The sequence below is a fragment of the Thunnus albacares genome, chromosome 2 (genome assembly GCF_914725855.1).
Source record: "Thunnus albacares chromosome 2, fThuAlb1.1, whole genome shotgun sequence".
NCBI lineage: Eukaryota > Metazoa > Chordata > Actinopteri > Scombriformes > Scombridae > Thunnus > Thunnus albacares.
Window position 1 is genome coordinate 10,944,970 of NC_058107.1, and position 15,592 is coordinate 10,960,561.

At 41.2% G+C, this 15,592-nt stretch overlaps 2 protein-coding genes across 5 annotated transcripts in view; both read left to right on the forward strand.

Annotated features, from left to right (window-relative positions):
- cabin1 (calcineurin binding protein 1) overlaps positions 1-5,004 on the forward strand; it is a 39,131-nt gene extending 34,127 nt beyond the window's left edge. For all 4 annotated transcript variants that reach the window (XM_044365912.1, XM_044365923.1, XM_044365932.1 and 1 more), the window contains 3 exons: positions 2,703-2,861; positions 2,977-3,179; positions 3,288-5,004. In XM_044365912.1, coding sequence (XP_044221847.1) covers positions 2,703-2,861; positions 2,977-3,179; positions 3,288-3,431 — 506 coding nt within the window. In that variant the 3' untranslated portion in view covers positions 3,432-5,004. The remainder of the gene's footprint in view (positions 1-2,702; positions 2,862-2,976; positions 3,180-3,287) is intronic.
- A 3,615-nt stretch (positions 5,005-8,619) lies between these two features.
- On the forward strand, positions 8,620-13,197 carry tbx16 (T-box transcription factor 16). Its single transcript, XM_044336373.1, has 10 exons — positions 8,620-9,178; positions 9,613-10,115; positions 10,270-10,426; positions 10,539-10,641; positions 11,053-11,217; positions 11,421-11,567; positions 11,657-11,727; positions 11,865-11,953; positions 12,041-12,254; positions 12,351-13,197. The coding sequence occupies exons 2-10, from the start codon at positions 10,100-10,102 to the stop codon at positions 12,787-12,789; spliced, it is 1,401 nt and encodes a 466-aa protein (XP_044192308.1). The 5' UTR covers positions 8,620-9,178; positions 9,613-10,099; the 3' UTR covers positions 12,790-13,197.
- Positions 13,198-15,592: the final 2,395 nt, after the last annotated feature.

Below are 15,592 nucleotides of genomic sequence, written 5' to 3' on the forward strand. Positions count from 1 at the left end.
GCAAATTGAAAGCTGAAATTCCTCCAGTGTTTTCACCCTGATATTCTAGCTGGCCTGAAACATTTACACAGCGGGGGATAAAATACCAACTCTACTCATGAGCTTGAATCTATTTGCAATGCTTAATATTTTAACCCTTTTAACAGTTTTCTTACTACATTTCTTGTTATTTGAGTTTATCACTCCTAGAATGTTTCTGTAATCACATCATCATATTTCTGTTTGAGGCCGTTAGAGGGCAGTAAACAGCATCTGGAGACTGTAGCCCCTTTCATTTCAGGCAGAAATATTGGCAGAAATGGAATAAAATATTCATAAGTATGTTTTCATTAGTGTATAATCCCATGAAAATAAGAATTGTCATGTTTTCGTCCCCTTAGAATGAACCCTTTATATCTACATAGGGAGCGGGTCCTCCTCCACAGAGCCCGCCACTAAATCTTACACACTGGTTCTTTAAAAGCGGCTACTGAGTAAGGCCATCCTATTCTTTTTGAATCAGCTTTCAGATGAGCATTGAGTAACTGGAACTGTTAGATTTGGCTCTCACACAGACAGCTCAACTGTTATATCAGGTCATCGTCATTTTACTGTTATCTCTGGAAAGCTCAGTTTTACATCTGATATCTGCACAGTTGTTGCTTTTGAGATCTATGACCCCAAGGAAGATTATAGAGATATTAGCATGAAAAGAAAAGCCATTTATGATAAGTGGTGCGACACAATGCAGTACTAAAATGGTCAAATGAAGGGTACACACACACATTTAAGAGTTAATATGAAGCATATATATATTAACAGTTTTTCATGGTTCCCATCCACTCACAGTAAATAATATAAAAGTATATTTGTTGTTGTTGTATACTGTTTGTCCCTGTATTTAAAGACCTATCCATCAATTTGCGAATGACCACAGGTAACAAACTTGTGTCTGGAATTCTGGTCGTGGATTGGACTTTTTTTTTTCAACTCTTAATTAATTATGTCTTTGACAAAATCAGTTCATATTCAGCTCCCTGCAAACATCATTCAAAATACAAAAGTAATTATGATTCTTATTATTAGAATATAACAAGTAATTCTTTAGTTTCACACATTTGGTCCTTGGTTTAATTTTATTGTGACATATTGAGCAAAATCTATATTAATGAGTTTGTGAGTGAAAAATCCCCCCCAAAACAAAAGCACAAGCCTGTAATTAATTAGCTGTCAGGCCGGGCTCTCTGAAACACAGCAGTGCTCATTTTGTTTTTGCCTTAATTTGAAAGCAACAATGCTGCCTCACAGCAGACCTGAGGAAGCTTTATTTCACTCCATCCTATCGCCTTTTACATCAACACAGCAGCGAGTTAAGCAGGACTCATTAAAGGTCATGTGACGAGCTAAAACCTGTCGGCCTTGTCATCAACAAACCAGAAAAGAAATTGCGAGCATTTTTTCATCTGTAGGCACTGATTACATCTATGAATTGACTTCAGTAAAAGATGATATTGACTCTTCATTTGGATATATTAAGACATCTTCAACTTATTAAAACTTGGATGACCTTTAAAAGCTGTGCAGCAGCTACATGCAAAAGCATGTTTGCATACACATACATTTGCATGCACACACACACACACACACACACACACACACACACACACACACACACACACACACACACACACACACACACACACACACACACACACACAGGTTTGCATCAGGCAGCACTGCACCAATGTGTATTATGTAATGGTTTCCTAGGAAACATTACAGGAGAAGCCTGAAAGATTAGATCATTTTTGTTTTCATTTCAGTCTGTCTGAGTTGCAGGGGAAATGTTTTGTTAGTTCACATGCAATCATTACAAATAATCATCTAATGAAAGGATCTTATAAGGTCCCATCCAATGGAAAATTGTAAGTCAACTTTCCAGTTAATTGTCCAACAATACAACACAGAATGTGTTTTATTGTATTTGTAACATCAAAATACTCTCATTTTTACTCTGTCAATAGTTATTTATGTCACAGTGCATTAGTTGATCAGGTAATTCTTGTTTTTTAGTGGGCCTGACATTAAAGAAGTCAGATGTGTTAATACTGCTTAGTTGGGCCAACAATACTGGGAATCAAACTCAGATTTCTTGTTATTTCTGGTGTTTTTCTGCCTCCGTGGTGACAGTCATGGCCGAAGGCATTATGTTCTTGGGTGTTCTGTCCATCCGTCCCATTCTCATGAACATGATATCTCAGGAACGCCTTGAGGGGATTTCTACAAATTTGGCACAAACATCCACTTGGAGTCAAGGACGACCTGATTAGATTTTGGTGGTCAAAGGTCAAACTTGAAACCTTTTTATTAAATTCCTTCAAAGTCTTCACTACAAATATTATGAGTCTGGACAGACATGAATGTAAACTACAACTTGACTGGGTGGCGGAGGCGGTATTTGGTATTTAGTTCATTAAGTAATAATACAAAGAGGTAACATTGAACTACCAATTTGGTCATTTTATTTCATTTAAAAGCTAAAGAAGACTAAATTGTCATTTTGAAAAGATGTAATTGCTACAGTTGTCTTTGATGGCAAGGAATCTGATCATATTGTTCATTCAGGTAATTGTAAAGAATTACAAACAATGCCAAATATTAAGAGGGTCAGTTGGTTGTGTGGTGTAACATGTATTTTGTTGGTGTGTTGTTTTTACCCACAGAGGAGCGGGAAGAGCCCTCAGAGGGACTTTTGTATCGACAGCAGGAGTCACACCTTTGTCAGCAGATGAAACTCGCCACAGTATCCCAAGGCCAAGAATCCACAGCAGGCTGGTTCCAGGAGGAAACTGCCACATGTAGCACCGCACAACCTTGCTCAGGTCAGAACCTGTGAATCAGAGGTGTGACAGGAAAAGGTCACAGATTCAAGTAATGATATTCCAGCAGAACTTTTGTTTAAATATTTAGTAACAGGTTCTTATTTTTCTCTCTCAGACCAGCAGCAGTATGCCAGCAATGAGCAGTCAAAGCTTCCAGACCCCAGCCGAATCCGCTCCCGTGTCCCCGCCAACATGCCAAAGCTTTTCATCCCTTCCACCGTTACTAAGTTCCCACCAGAAATCACAGTAACACCTCCAACACCCACACTCCTCTCCCCCAAAGGCAGCATCTCAGAGGAAACCAAACAAAGACTGAAGGTATGAATTTACCTCTCAGCAGGAACCCATGTGGTTCTGTGAATACAGCACATAACTGTAGTCTAGTCAAACACTCAACAGTGACCCCTTCTGTCTGCTCCTGTACAGAACGTCATCCTGTCGTCTCAGTCTGCAGCCACAGTCAAAAAGGACACTCTGAGCCAGCCGGCCCTCGAGGTCCAGGAGACGTCCAGCCAGGAGTCGTCTCTGGAGAGCGAGTCGGACGAGGAGGACGATTACATGGACATCTGAGCCTCTGAAGGCCTTGTGTGCACGCTGAAACTGAACAAGACCAGATCTTTTGTTATAACTTGGCTCGACTCTGCCAAATCCTGTACCCCTGTCTTAAAAAAAAGGAATGGTCCATGTTACTGCAGCTGTCTTCGTTGATGCTATTGTTTCCTTTTGTGCAGTGCATTACAAATTGTCTTTTTTTTTTTTTTTTTTTAAAGCACTCCCAAACTGAAAAAAATGCAGTATTCTCGTCAGCTGTCATGTCACTGTGTTGCTCTGGTTGTCAGCAGTGATGGGTGTATATGACAGACGATGGCTTTGATGTCACAACGTGTCTGTAATGTGCCATTTATGCATATCACACATCAGCTTATGGTGCTCTCTTGCACCAAACTGTACACTGGATCTGGCAAGAAAGGCTTGTAGCCTTTAAAGCCAACCAGTCTTGTGTTTATGCATCTTTTTTTAATGTTCTGTGCTAATTGTATCAACAAGATGCAGCTTAATCCTTGTTTTGAGAACTTGCTAATCTGAGGTGCTTCAGTCTGATGCTCATCAGCATGTACCTGCTGTCCTCCACTTTGACCATGAACTTTTGCATGAGAATTTCATCTCCAGTACACGTGCATAGGTACAAGATATATTTTAATGAACACAAAGGTGAAATAAGGACAATCGGCTGCATCCGAGGCTGTGGAGATAACAGCCTCATAACCTGTAGCAGATTGGAAATGTTTACACTTAATATTTGGGATGTTATTCAGTTAGCACTTTGTGCTATTTTTGTACTCAATGTATTTCTTGTAAAAAAAAAAATTTTGTTCTATATATTTTTTCTTTTGTGTGCATTTGTAGCTATGAGGAACAGTTCTTACAGGAAAACGCCCTGTCACCAGCACTGATCTGAATGATGTGGAAAGGGGTTTTGGTTATTAGAAATTAGATTTTGTACATATCATAATCCAAATATCTTTCCGATATGTTTGGCTTTAATGGTTTGAGTATTAAGCTGGAGAGGTGTGTGCATGTGTGAGAGTGTAAAGGTGAGGGTCACTTCAATTCCAAGCAACTCAGGAAACGATAGACGATCCCCAGACGCGATCTTTCCTGAATTCAAATGGAATTGAAATGCACACAGAGGAAATCTTTCTAATATAGATGCCTTTCCATCAGAACCACTTTGGTAAATTTGTCACAATTCTAGCTTAACTCAGAGGAAGACAACAGAATGTTTTTTTACAGATTGTTTTCTATAAACAGAAAGATATTTACTGATTATGTTTCTTGAAAGCTGTCTGAAAATAATTTTTAAAAAGGAAACAGATGAATAATTGTAAATTATCACCCTTGATTAAAAAAAAACGGTTTTGTATTTTATTTCATTAAGTTTGTTTATTTTTTTGGTGTAAGATAGTTTTTTATTGTTCTACTGAGCTTCTGGGAATGTACCGAGGCTGAGAGGTGAGCAGGTTGAAGGCTTTTGCTCGACCCGGCCTCCCCCTGGCTCAGGCTGCTGGAGGGGAACTGTTCTCTATATGTGAACTAAATGCATTATAGATGTCAAACCAAAAATATAATTGAGAAACACATACAGTATCTGTTCTGTGTTTTACTTAAAATATCCAAATGTGCATAAAACTTCCCCCCACAGGGGTCTTTGCATCAGATAAGATGGTGGTTTTGTTTGTACTCTGTGTGAGCTCCTCCTGGGATTTCTGTGGAAAATGTGATGGTATCTGAGGGGCCGGTTTGGTAACACCATCTGTAACTGCTAATATTTTAGTAAATTATAAGTTCTATGGAAATACAATGCATGCTTATGCATGAAATCAAACTTCACAACAATTGTCTGTAGATATCAAACACAAGCAACATTACAAGCATCCAACAACATGTCTAAGTTTTACTGTATACTCAGTTTGCCAACATCTGATTCTAGTGTTTCATGTTTTCTGGTTTTTACCACTTATTATATACATGATCACTTCCCTGTATGAATACAGTAATAATCATCATTCTTCATTAATTTAACTCATAATCATCCATGTTAGACAATATGACCAGTTGCTACATTTCATTCATAGGAATGTACAGTTGTTAAATATATGTTTTAGGAAAGTAGATCTAATGAATTAAGCAGACACCAACTATTTTTCTAAGGTACCGTTAATGCATTAAAAACATAAAGCATCACCTAATGACAATGACGGTTGAAGAGTTACTGCCAGTTTGACCCCCAATTTATTCCCAAGACAAAAACTAATAGTAACAGAAAAATTATACCTTTATCCACACAACTTGATGAAGTTTATTATGTCTGGGCATATTATGGACCAGGAAAAATAAATGTTTTCTCTACAAAGAAGTTTTTTTCCTCTCATAATTTGCCAGCAGCATTTCCTTTTCATTTCATTGCTTTAAGTGTGACAATACTCGTGTATCAACAAAATCAATATATATTTTAAATGAATTTAATTTTCAGTTTAAACAAGTCTCAATGAAAAGATGGAAAATCTCTTTTTCAAAAGACACCTGGTGAAGAGTGCAGCATAAAAACGTTACATACTACAACAGGCTAGAACAATTGTCACACACTATAAAAGACAGTATCCAGATGCATAAAAACTTCACCTTTCTTAGTTGTAAATTTACAGGGGTAAAATTTCGGCTAATGAATAAGATTGGCTGGAACATTCACTTGTCTAGTGTTTTATATTATTTTTTAAGAAATGAATATACACGTACATTTTCAACAAGTGGGACATCCATGTGCTTCAAGTGTTCTGCATAGAAGAAGGTGATAGTTACTCAGTAAAACACACTACAGTAGTTTCTGTCACCACAGTCATGGCCACACACGGGCACAAAACATGTGAACATTGACAATCAAGTTTATGTTCAGTGTTTGTGTGTGTGGCCTATAAGACTCATTTTCACCAGTAACACGCCACTCACTAAATGGTTAATATTTAATTCTAACTTCTTATTGGCTGCAAATAAAACAAACAAAAAATAAACTATTTCCTGTCATGGTTGAAGAATGATAAAATCCCACTGGCTCACTTAATAAACAACCCAAAAACATTTGATTACAGGGCGGACACTTGTGTAATCAACCTCTCTTTTCAATAACTGTGAAATCTAGAGTAAACATGAGGAAAAGCATATTACTCTGGTCACCATGCTTCCTCAGGAACAGTGGAGTTTCTAACTCCTGTAGTCAGCAGACCACCCCGCTGACCACATTGACTTTGTGGTCAAAGAGCTTGTACACGCTGGTGTGAAGTCTCCGACACGAGGGAAGTCATTAGTCTTCATTAGCAACTTCCAGGAGTTTCTTATGAAGTGCTGTGAAGTTGTCATTTGCCCCTTTGCCAGGCAAGCTAGATTTGAGGTTTGTTTTCTTATGTGGTGGACCAAATGTGAGCTCACCCGGCCCCTAGTTGGTGCATGTGACATCATGGTCACTACTGATTTAGGATAGTGACATTTCATTTAAACTCTCCTTTTTCAAATATTTTTACCACAATATAGAAGTTTGTTTTTCATAAGTGCTGCAAATGCTAAAGAAAATTGAAAAATTGGCCTATAACTGATAAAATCTTACTCATGTGTTATATCTTCCTCTTGAGAAAAATGCAATATACACTATGCCTGAGTGATGTATGCAGACCTTTATATTCAAATTCTCGACTGTGCCATCAATTAGACTTAGTGTTTTGAATCTTTTCTAATCACGTCACAAAGCATATGAAATAAACTTCATGATGACAAACCTGTTGTCAGGTAAAGGCATTTCTCCTTCCATGTAAAAAAAGATTGTTCAGTCTCCTGTGACATCATGTTGTTTCCAGCCACAAGGCTGCTATCTCTACAAACCCCTCAAAGTGGCCAATTAAGCATCAAAAGGGCATGCTGCATGGCTAATGTGAGCGAAAGGTGTGAGATTTCTCGTCAGTCCACTCCAGGGGCTCTTTATTGGGCTGCTAGAGAGCCGTCTGATCCTCAGGCCTTGGCTGTATATTGGCAGCTGTTAACTGTTGAGCACAAGGGGGATCTGTGCAGTTAAAGCAAATGGCCAAAGACTGACACCTGGGAGGTGGAACATCACTGGTGAAGGTGATCTGTGAGGAGACGCAGTCGCTCTGGGCATTAGATGTAGGGATTCAATGTGAACAGCAGGTATCAGCTGTAGGACAGAACTGAGGATATCTCTGCTCAGTCCTGTTCTACGATTGGATTGCTGCCATCATTTACTCTTGGAAAACATCTGTCAGTGGGTGTATGTTTGTATAAATAAGGCCTTAAACAGAATCAACCATGTTTTTGTTTTGCAGTCCCTATCAGTCTTCTCCAGGTGACCACCCTGATGTGTCATCCAGTCCAAATCGCCCCCAGGCTGCCAGAGCTCCCTGTCATTAGCTTTTGTCCCCAGGCCATGTACTGAGGCCTTACCAGTCACACCTGTCACCTCCAGACCTCGTAATGGGATTGACACTGCCGCTGCTGAAATATACACCTCAGCTCTGACATAGACACATTCGCTGCTATCAGAGCTAGACAAGGGGTCCGCCAAGGATTTATCATGAAAATCTCTTGATTTCTTTCTTATTCTTATCTTTCTTATTCCTAAACACTCAAAAGATCTGTGTGACCTCTTTGCTCCTGAAGCAGTTTCAGGGGATTCCCATGCAGGCCCCCGAGGAGCTGGCTAAATGCTAAGTGAGGAGAGCCACACTGAACCTGTGATTAATAACTCCTTGACAACACTTGGTTTCACATAAGGGAGATAAAACACATTGCACTTCCTCAAGGCCAATGTTGTGCCACAGAGGGGGCGAGGGAGTGCTTGGAGAGCCCTGCATCAGGGCATTTAACATAAAATAGTTGTAAAATAATTGTACAGAGTTCTCTGCATCTTTAAGTGCATCATTACAAGCTGAATTACTATCCTTTTTATTCTGCATCGACTCAGCGTAGGACACTGAAACAAGCCGGTCAATATTTTCACAGGGAAGACCTTCTAGCAGTAAACATCTCTTATGTGCCCTTAATTGCCGATTCCACAGAGTGCTATGCTGTCCCATAAACCGTGGGACCTTCTCTAGGCTGCACACACTGGTTTTAAAATTCTACCTCATATATTATATGTGGTTCTGGTAGCTGGGATGTTATCCATGCAGTCACAAAAGCAGCTTGGAGCTCCTTTGTGGACGGATGTTGAGCTGGGCTTACAGAAGGCATTGTATGCACCACACAGACATGAGAATACAATGAGAAATGTAAGTGGAAGTGGTGTGCCTATGCTAGAAAAGAGGTTGAATGAGACGTGAAAATCACCTCAATTCAAATTTTGATGCTAGTGGAAACAAGAAGGGGAACTGTGCTTACACTATGCTAATGCCCGCAGTGTTTAGCATTTGTTTTGCCTTTGGTAACATGGTATGATACAGGCGGAGACAGGCCTATGAATGACACCCGTGGATTTGCCTGGATGTGGATGGTGGGAGGACGGCCGGGTTGTTGTGGCAGGCCTTTATTCTCCGTCCCTCCTGTCCCATTCAAGGCTGACTTGGGCTTGTGGTGCTAACTGGCTGTTAATTGCTAGCCTATACACAGGCATCCTCCACATGCAGAAACTGTCCCCTTCAAGGGAAACTTGCCTAATGAGATTATCTATCAGAGCATGGGCCTGTCTAGACACCCCAATACACAACCCCCTGCTGCTGCTGGCAGTCCTGCAGGCATCAGAGGATGCCCCCCAGGTAAAAGTTACCTGCAGAAAGAGAGTGCATGTTATCATCACACCATTATGGGTTTACACAGAGTTTCCCACCCACTGTGTCATTTCTCTGATGGAGAAAGCTGAGAATGTAGAAAAGTGTAGAGATCATATTTTTGACATTTGAAATGTTTTATTTCATACAATTTAAAATCAATACTGTGTATATGTGCAATGATAAGTGTGGGAATATTGATTCTACTTTATGAAAACCCTAGAAAATACTGCTATTTTTGAGAAAAGGAGCCCTCCATTGTAGACACAAAACACACTGGATTATCTCATTTAAAAGTACCTTTCACTGCTTTTCCATCAGTTTTGTTAAACTGATTTTAACTGGTCATTTACCACATTGCACAAACACACTAAATGGTATTTTTGTGTGTGTTTAAATCTGTGTGAATGATATTTACACAGGTTCTGGTGCCACTGCGAGCCCTGATCTGCAGCAGGGAAGTCTGTCCATATTTGTTTTAGAGTCTCTTAGCAGTTAATAAAGATGCATTTCCTCCATCCCCCTTCCTGTGGGGACGGTATCAAGGCTCTGTTAAGTCTCTTTGATTTCCAGCACCCTCCAATCACAGTGGGACACTGACTCATCATTGTGCCACTTCAAAGCCTGGGAATGGCTCTCTTGACCCCACCCACTCCAGGGATCCCCTTAAAAGTCACGGTCACCCCGTCCAGCAAGTCTAAAGATCTCTGAAATATCTGGTGCAACAAGGCTGAATGACCCTCTGACTCCCTGAGCGACTGGATTTCTTTTTACTCAAGAGGAAGGAGAGCAAGGAGGGAGAGCAGAGCTGAAGAAACACTTTGGATATCACTGATACTTGGATTGCTTATTGGCCTTCTGTGCATGAATCTTCTCAAGCTCTTTCTGTGCTGCCACTGAATCTGAAGAATGCAGTCCATCAGAGGTAAGTGTTTTTTGACTCTCATTGGATTTACCCTGAGCATTTCTATCTACTATTTAAATTTTTGCACAGATTGGTCTATTAGTTGTTTTGTCTTTACTGCAGAATATATAATTTTCAGCTCAGCACAGGTATGATGAAACTTATTTTCTTCCAGACTTGAAGGCCAACTTTAGTGGCCCTCCTCCCTCCTCCATGGCTGCCGGCTCTGATGCCTATCTCCAGGGCAACATCAGGATGACTCTGGAGGACCCTGAGCTCTGGAAGACCTTTCATGAAATTGGAACAGAGATGATCATCACTAAACCGGGCAGGTAAGACAACAGAAAAGTCATATTTAAAGCAAAACATAGGGAAACAAGTGTCTGTTCTTTGTGTTTGCTTGTGTTTCTCACACTGTCATATGTTCAACTTTGTGTTTTTCAGGAGAATGTTTCCACACTGTAAAGTGAATCTGTCCAGTCTTATTCCATGTGCCAAGTACATCTTACTGGTTGATATGGTCCCAGAGGATGGTTTCAGGTATAAGGTAAGACAGCAACAGTGATTTCTGAGTGTTATCTTGATCTTAGTGATTTTTAGCAAAGATATATTTCCTTTTACTTTCCAACAAAGTAGCCTTGACTTTCCTTTGGCTTTGGCCGTAGATCTCCTTCAGTGGTTACCAGAGACACCCCCTGTTTATCACCCCCCCTCCCCACCCCCCCATCCTTACATGGTACATCAAAGGGTGCTATCTCTTCCTGTTTTTCTATCCCCTGCTGGGAGCCCACTGTACTACCCCCTATCTCTGTGGGTGGTACCAGCCAGCCGTCACTCTCCACTCTGTCGTCCTGCTCTCACTGTGGGAAGGAGAAGATGAAGCCCCTTCTGTAAATCACCTCTCTGTATGACAGATTAGCCTTTAATGATGCCCTGACTATCTGTCTCCTTCCCACAGTGGAATAAAGAGAAATGGGAGGTGGCGGGAAAAGCAGAGCCTCAGCCTCCCTGCAGGACCTACCTCCACCCAGACTCTCCGGCCCCAGGGAGCCACTGGATGAAGCAGTCCGTCTCTTTCCTCAAGCTCAAGCTCACCAACAACACGCTCGACCAACACGGCCATGTGAGTAACAACACTTAGTGATGTTTGAATGAGAAGCTACTTTTTGAAGGATATTAGATAATTGACTAAAGAAACTGGTAACACTTAAAAAATTGATGCTTTAGCAGCAATAAACTGCATACTTGTGAAGGTTGCACTGTCAAAGACTACTTAAAAACAGAAATAAAAGTACTCAGCAATAACCCGTCTCTTTTTATCTGCAGATCATTTTGCACTCAATGCATCGCTACCACCCGCGCTTCCACATCGTCCAGGCAGATGACCTGTTCAGTGTCCGCTGGAGTGTTTTCCAGACCTTTACCTTCCCTGAGACTTCCTTCACAGCAGTCACCGCTTACCAGAACACCAAGGTCAGTTTCTGTCTCTGCAAACCAATGAAAACTGCAGGTAGGGCATCACACATTGCTGAGATTTTAACTGAATTTTTGTCCCCCTCCAGATAACAAAGCTGAAGATCGATCACAACCCATTTGCAAAAGGTTTCCGGGATGAAGGGACAACTAAAAAAAGGTGGGTATTGATGATTAGGATAAACAACAATTCCAGTTTGGCTGTTTAATTAGAGAAATGGAGGCTCATCTACAAATTTCTTTGCTACACCCCTGCAATAGATTGAACTGAAAGTAATATGTGTCGTATTGTTTTAGGCGTGCAAACAAGAACCCAGCCTGCCTTGAGAAGCGAGCCAAGATCTCAGACATGCTGAACAGGGACTCTGAGGAGGACAGTCCACCAGGTACTGGCTGAAAAAAATCTCTTTGTCCTGATGAAAAAATTCCTGTCCTGGAATTTTAAGTTGATTTAATGATTTGTGTATTCGCAGATTTCTGCCGGTCATCCTACGAGGGTTACGACGGAGATGAAGGAGACTTGCCGAAAAGGAAGGAGGTTGACACAGTCAAAGAGGAGCGTTACTCCCCCTGGGCTGCTGAGAGGGAGCACAGTGTGAGGACTGACTCACCTGCTGGGACAGACACCAGGGACATGTACAACGCAGAGCAGCTGGTTCCTGCTCCAGCATCCTACCAGCCTTACAGGTGAATACTGGCAAAGTTATGTAACATGTAAAAACACCATCTTGTCATGATAAACAGAAACTGAACAGAACTGATCATCTTTATTTTACTCTTCAGGTTCCATGAGTATGGAAAGTCGCCCTCTCCCTCCTCCAGCATCGGCAGCAGCAACAGTGGATCAGGACGCAGCAGCTTTGAGTCCAGGGTCCCTGACGTCGCCACTGTCCCTGATCATGACTCATCAAAGCACCGCACCCATGATATTGGCCCTTCCCCATGTGGGCCCCAGCACCTCCCCGGCCCGCAGGACTATACTGGGGTGCTCAACATGACCATGGCCCAGGCCGGGAAGCCTGGGGTGATTGGCCACCACATCTACAGCCCCTACAGCGCCGAGCAGCCCCTGGGTCAGTGGAGCGGCCCTGGTCCTGCCCAGTATCCCCCTCCCCACCACCTGACCACTGACTACACTACACAAGCTGTGCACCACGGCTATCACCATGGCAACGTGGCTGAGTGGAGCCAGTACCCACTGTTCTCTTATTCCTGCTGGTGAGGGGATCTTCAGTGTTAACTGACTGAGAGTGACTTTACCAATGCTGCTGCACCATCTTGCCAGAACGTAGATCCAGTACTAACTGCTATGAGAATGCATGCCCACACAAGGCTGAGGGCCAGAGGCCTGCGACAAGAATAGAAAAACTGAAAGATGAAAAGAAATACGGAAATACTGAATCCGCCTGTCGCTGTCTTCTGTTGAGACTGGCAGGATTCATGCTCCAGTTATACTGAGTGCAACTAAAGTGCTACTCCATGCTGATGAGTTGTGTTATTGTTGAATTGTCTATTTATTTTGAATTTCATCCAATCTTCAAGTGTATATATTATTTTTGTAAAAAAAAAAAGAAAAGAAAGAAAGCATAAAACATAAGTGTGCAATTTATTTCTGTCCTCCAATTGTAATGTGATCGGAAAATAAAAACCTAAAAGTTACTTTTAATTGGTTTCTCTTTTCTCAGTATACATTCAGCATTCAGCAAGTTTACTGAGTATTTTGTAGAGGTGTCTTTGTCTGTGGGTGCACATCTGCATGCTGTGTACCTGGCCAGCTCTGATAAGCAGCACATCCTTTGCTCATGTTTGTTTGTACTTCCCCTTTGTTGATCTAATGAGCACTACTCTGTAGTTTCGACAGGCCCAGCATGCATTAAAGACGTTGTATTACCGTGACTCCGGCTCACCTGCTGAGGTTTACCCACTGGCATCATAAAGCACTGCACGACTCTCGTTCTCCATCTCAATGAGCCTTAAAAAGCATGAAAATGGGGGGCTGTTGGCCCCTTTTCACAACTGAAAAACACAGACTGAGCCCATCACCTCCACCCTGGGTGGATATGAGCTGCTAATGACTGTTGTAAAGTCCAGGGGGGAGGAGGAGGGGGATGGGGGAAGTCTTCCTTCAGGAACAATCCTGGTGTTGATTCTATTCAGTGCGATTCATTATTTTCTTGAACCAATATGTCCAACCTCCTTTTCCTTTGCCTCAGACTTCTACAGCTGTATGATTCACACAGTTCATTAACTCATTTTAATAATGGTGAAGCGAGGGGAGATCTAGCAGGGTGAGCGGGTCAGTGTGATGAAGATCAAATCATAGATAGATTCAAATTCAAATTATAGAGATATCACTCAGAAGCCAGCATTTTAATTAGACCTACTAAGATAAGATAATATTGTAAGAAACAGGAAAATTAAATCTTGGTTATGATATTAAATTGATATAACCTTCATATACAGACATACTTGAAACAGACTGCAACATTTATCAGTGCACAGATTTAAGTGATTAGGACGGTGGTAGCATTTTTAACAACATATTTGTACTGAATCCAATGTAATGTCGTGCTGGGATAGTATCGCTGCAAATATATACTATCTAAGATCTATGGATCTTGCCCTTTAAATAACTGTAAACAAATGAGACATAAATACAAACCAGCAACAGTCTTTCTTTTTAAATTCAATGTCAAAATTCAATGTTCTTGACTTTATTTAAATATAAAGGTTCAGGATATTCTCTGTTTCTTGAATAAATGTTACCTTCAGATCATGTTATGGTGATACAGTCTATGGTGATACTACACAATAAAATGTTGGATAGTGTATTTTACTGCGGACACGCTGATACCAAATATGTTACTCACTGTATGTAATGTTGGTTATGGCCATTAGTAGATGCCTAAAATGGGGTGATGTCAGAGGGTCACCTGGTGCAGCAGCCAACCAGCTCTTCAGATGGTCAAATATGTCACACAGTGAAAAGAAGCCCTTTTGAGTCCAGATCTCCATCCACTGGTGACTTCCTTTGTTTTCTATTGATTTGTTTCCTGACAAACTGACTGTGGACCTCTCCCACACAGCAGGAGAAACAAGAATGAAAGAAAGCACTTAGTAAAATCCCCCTGACACAAACATGGACAACTCCACTGGGTTTAATCTGCATAGCTCCACATCAATGGGCAATTTGGGCTTTTTAATTGCTCTGATAATGGTCCAGCAAAGAGCACCAGATCGACCTGCACTCAAACGACTGTAAAGGCCGCTGACGAGGTTAAGTGCATGACATACGTCTTAAGTATCCCCCAGGTGGCACTAGCTTTAGAATGAAAAGACTGGCACATAAACGCCACAGATTGTGAATCCTGGATGTCCACTGTTGGTGTCAGCTGATCCCAGCAGACATCGTGCTGGGGGCTGGCACAATAGTGTGAAACAGAGAGAAGAGGGGGGGGGGCACTCACTTAGGTCTGGTGGGAGGTAACAGATGTAGATGAAACGGCCCAAGAGAGGAAAGCAGCAGTCAACCTTCATAAAGCTGATGGAGTGAAGGGCCAAATGGAGAGGAACTAGTAGAGACTGGGAGGAATAAAGGGAATGAGGCAGTAACCACCGCAGTCAGTGTAGTGGCAGTTCAAATGAGAGATTTACTGTTAGATTTGTGAAATTGTGTTGAATTAAACAAAAAAATCAACAAAGTAAACTTTCAACAGTGAAGTTACACTCTCGAAACCCAAACTAAGGCTGTAGCCAGGATTTTAGAAATGAGTCAAAGCCCCCACCCTCAGATCCAAATAAAATATAAATAATTTGACTTTATTTGGTTGATAAAGGTTGATTAGTTTTGTCTAAACTGAGCAGTTATTTTTAAGGATAACAACTGGTTATGAACTCAACACAACTAACTTAAGTCTAATCAGAATATTTTCCCTATAACTAGATTACATATTTATTTTCAAGAAATGTTTTGGGAAATTACAGGCCTGTAAAACTAAAATTTACCCTTTTCTTCCCCAATATGA

Bases quoted from the DNA above. Each gene is read 5' to 3' on its own strand.
- tbx16 (XM_044336373.1), top strand. The intron at 10,427-10,538 runs GTAAGACAACAG...TGTGTTTTTCAG, and splicing joins ATCATCACTAAACCGGGCAG to GAGAATGTTTCCACACTGTA. The intron at 10,642-11,052 runs GTAAGACAGCAA...TCCTTCCCACAG, and splicing joins AGGATGGTTTCAGGTATAAG to TGGAATAAAGAGAAATGGGA.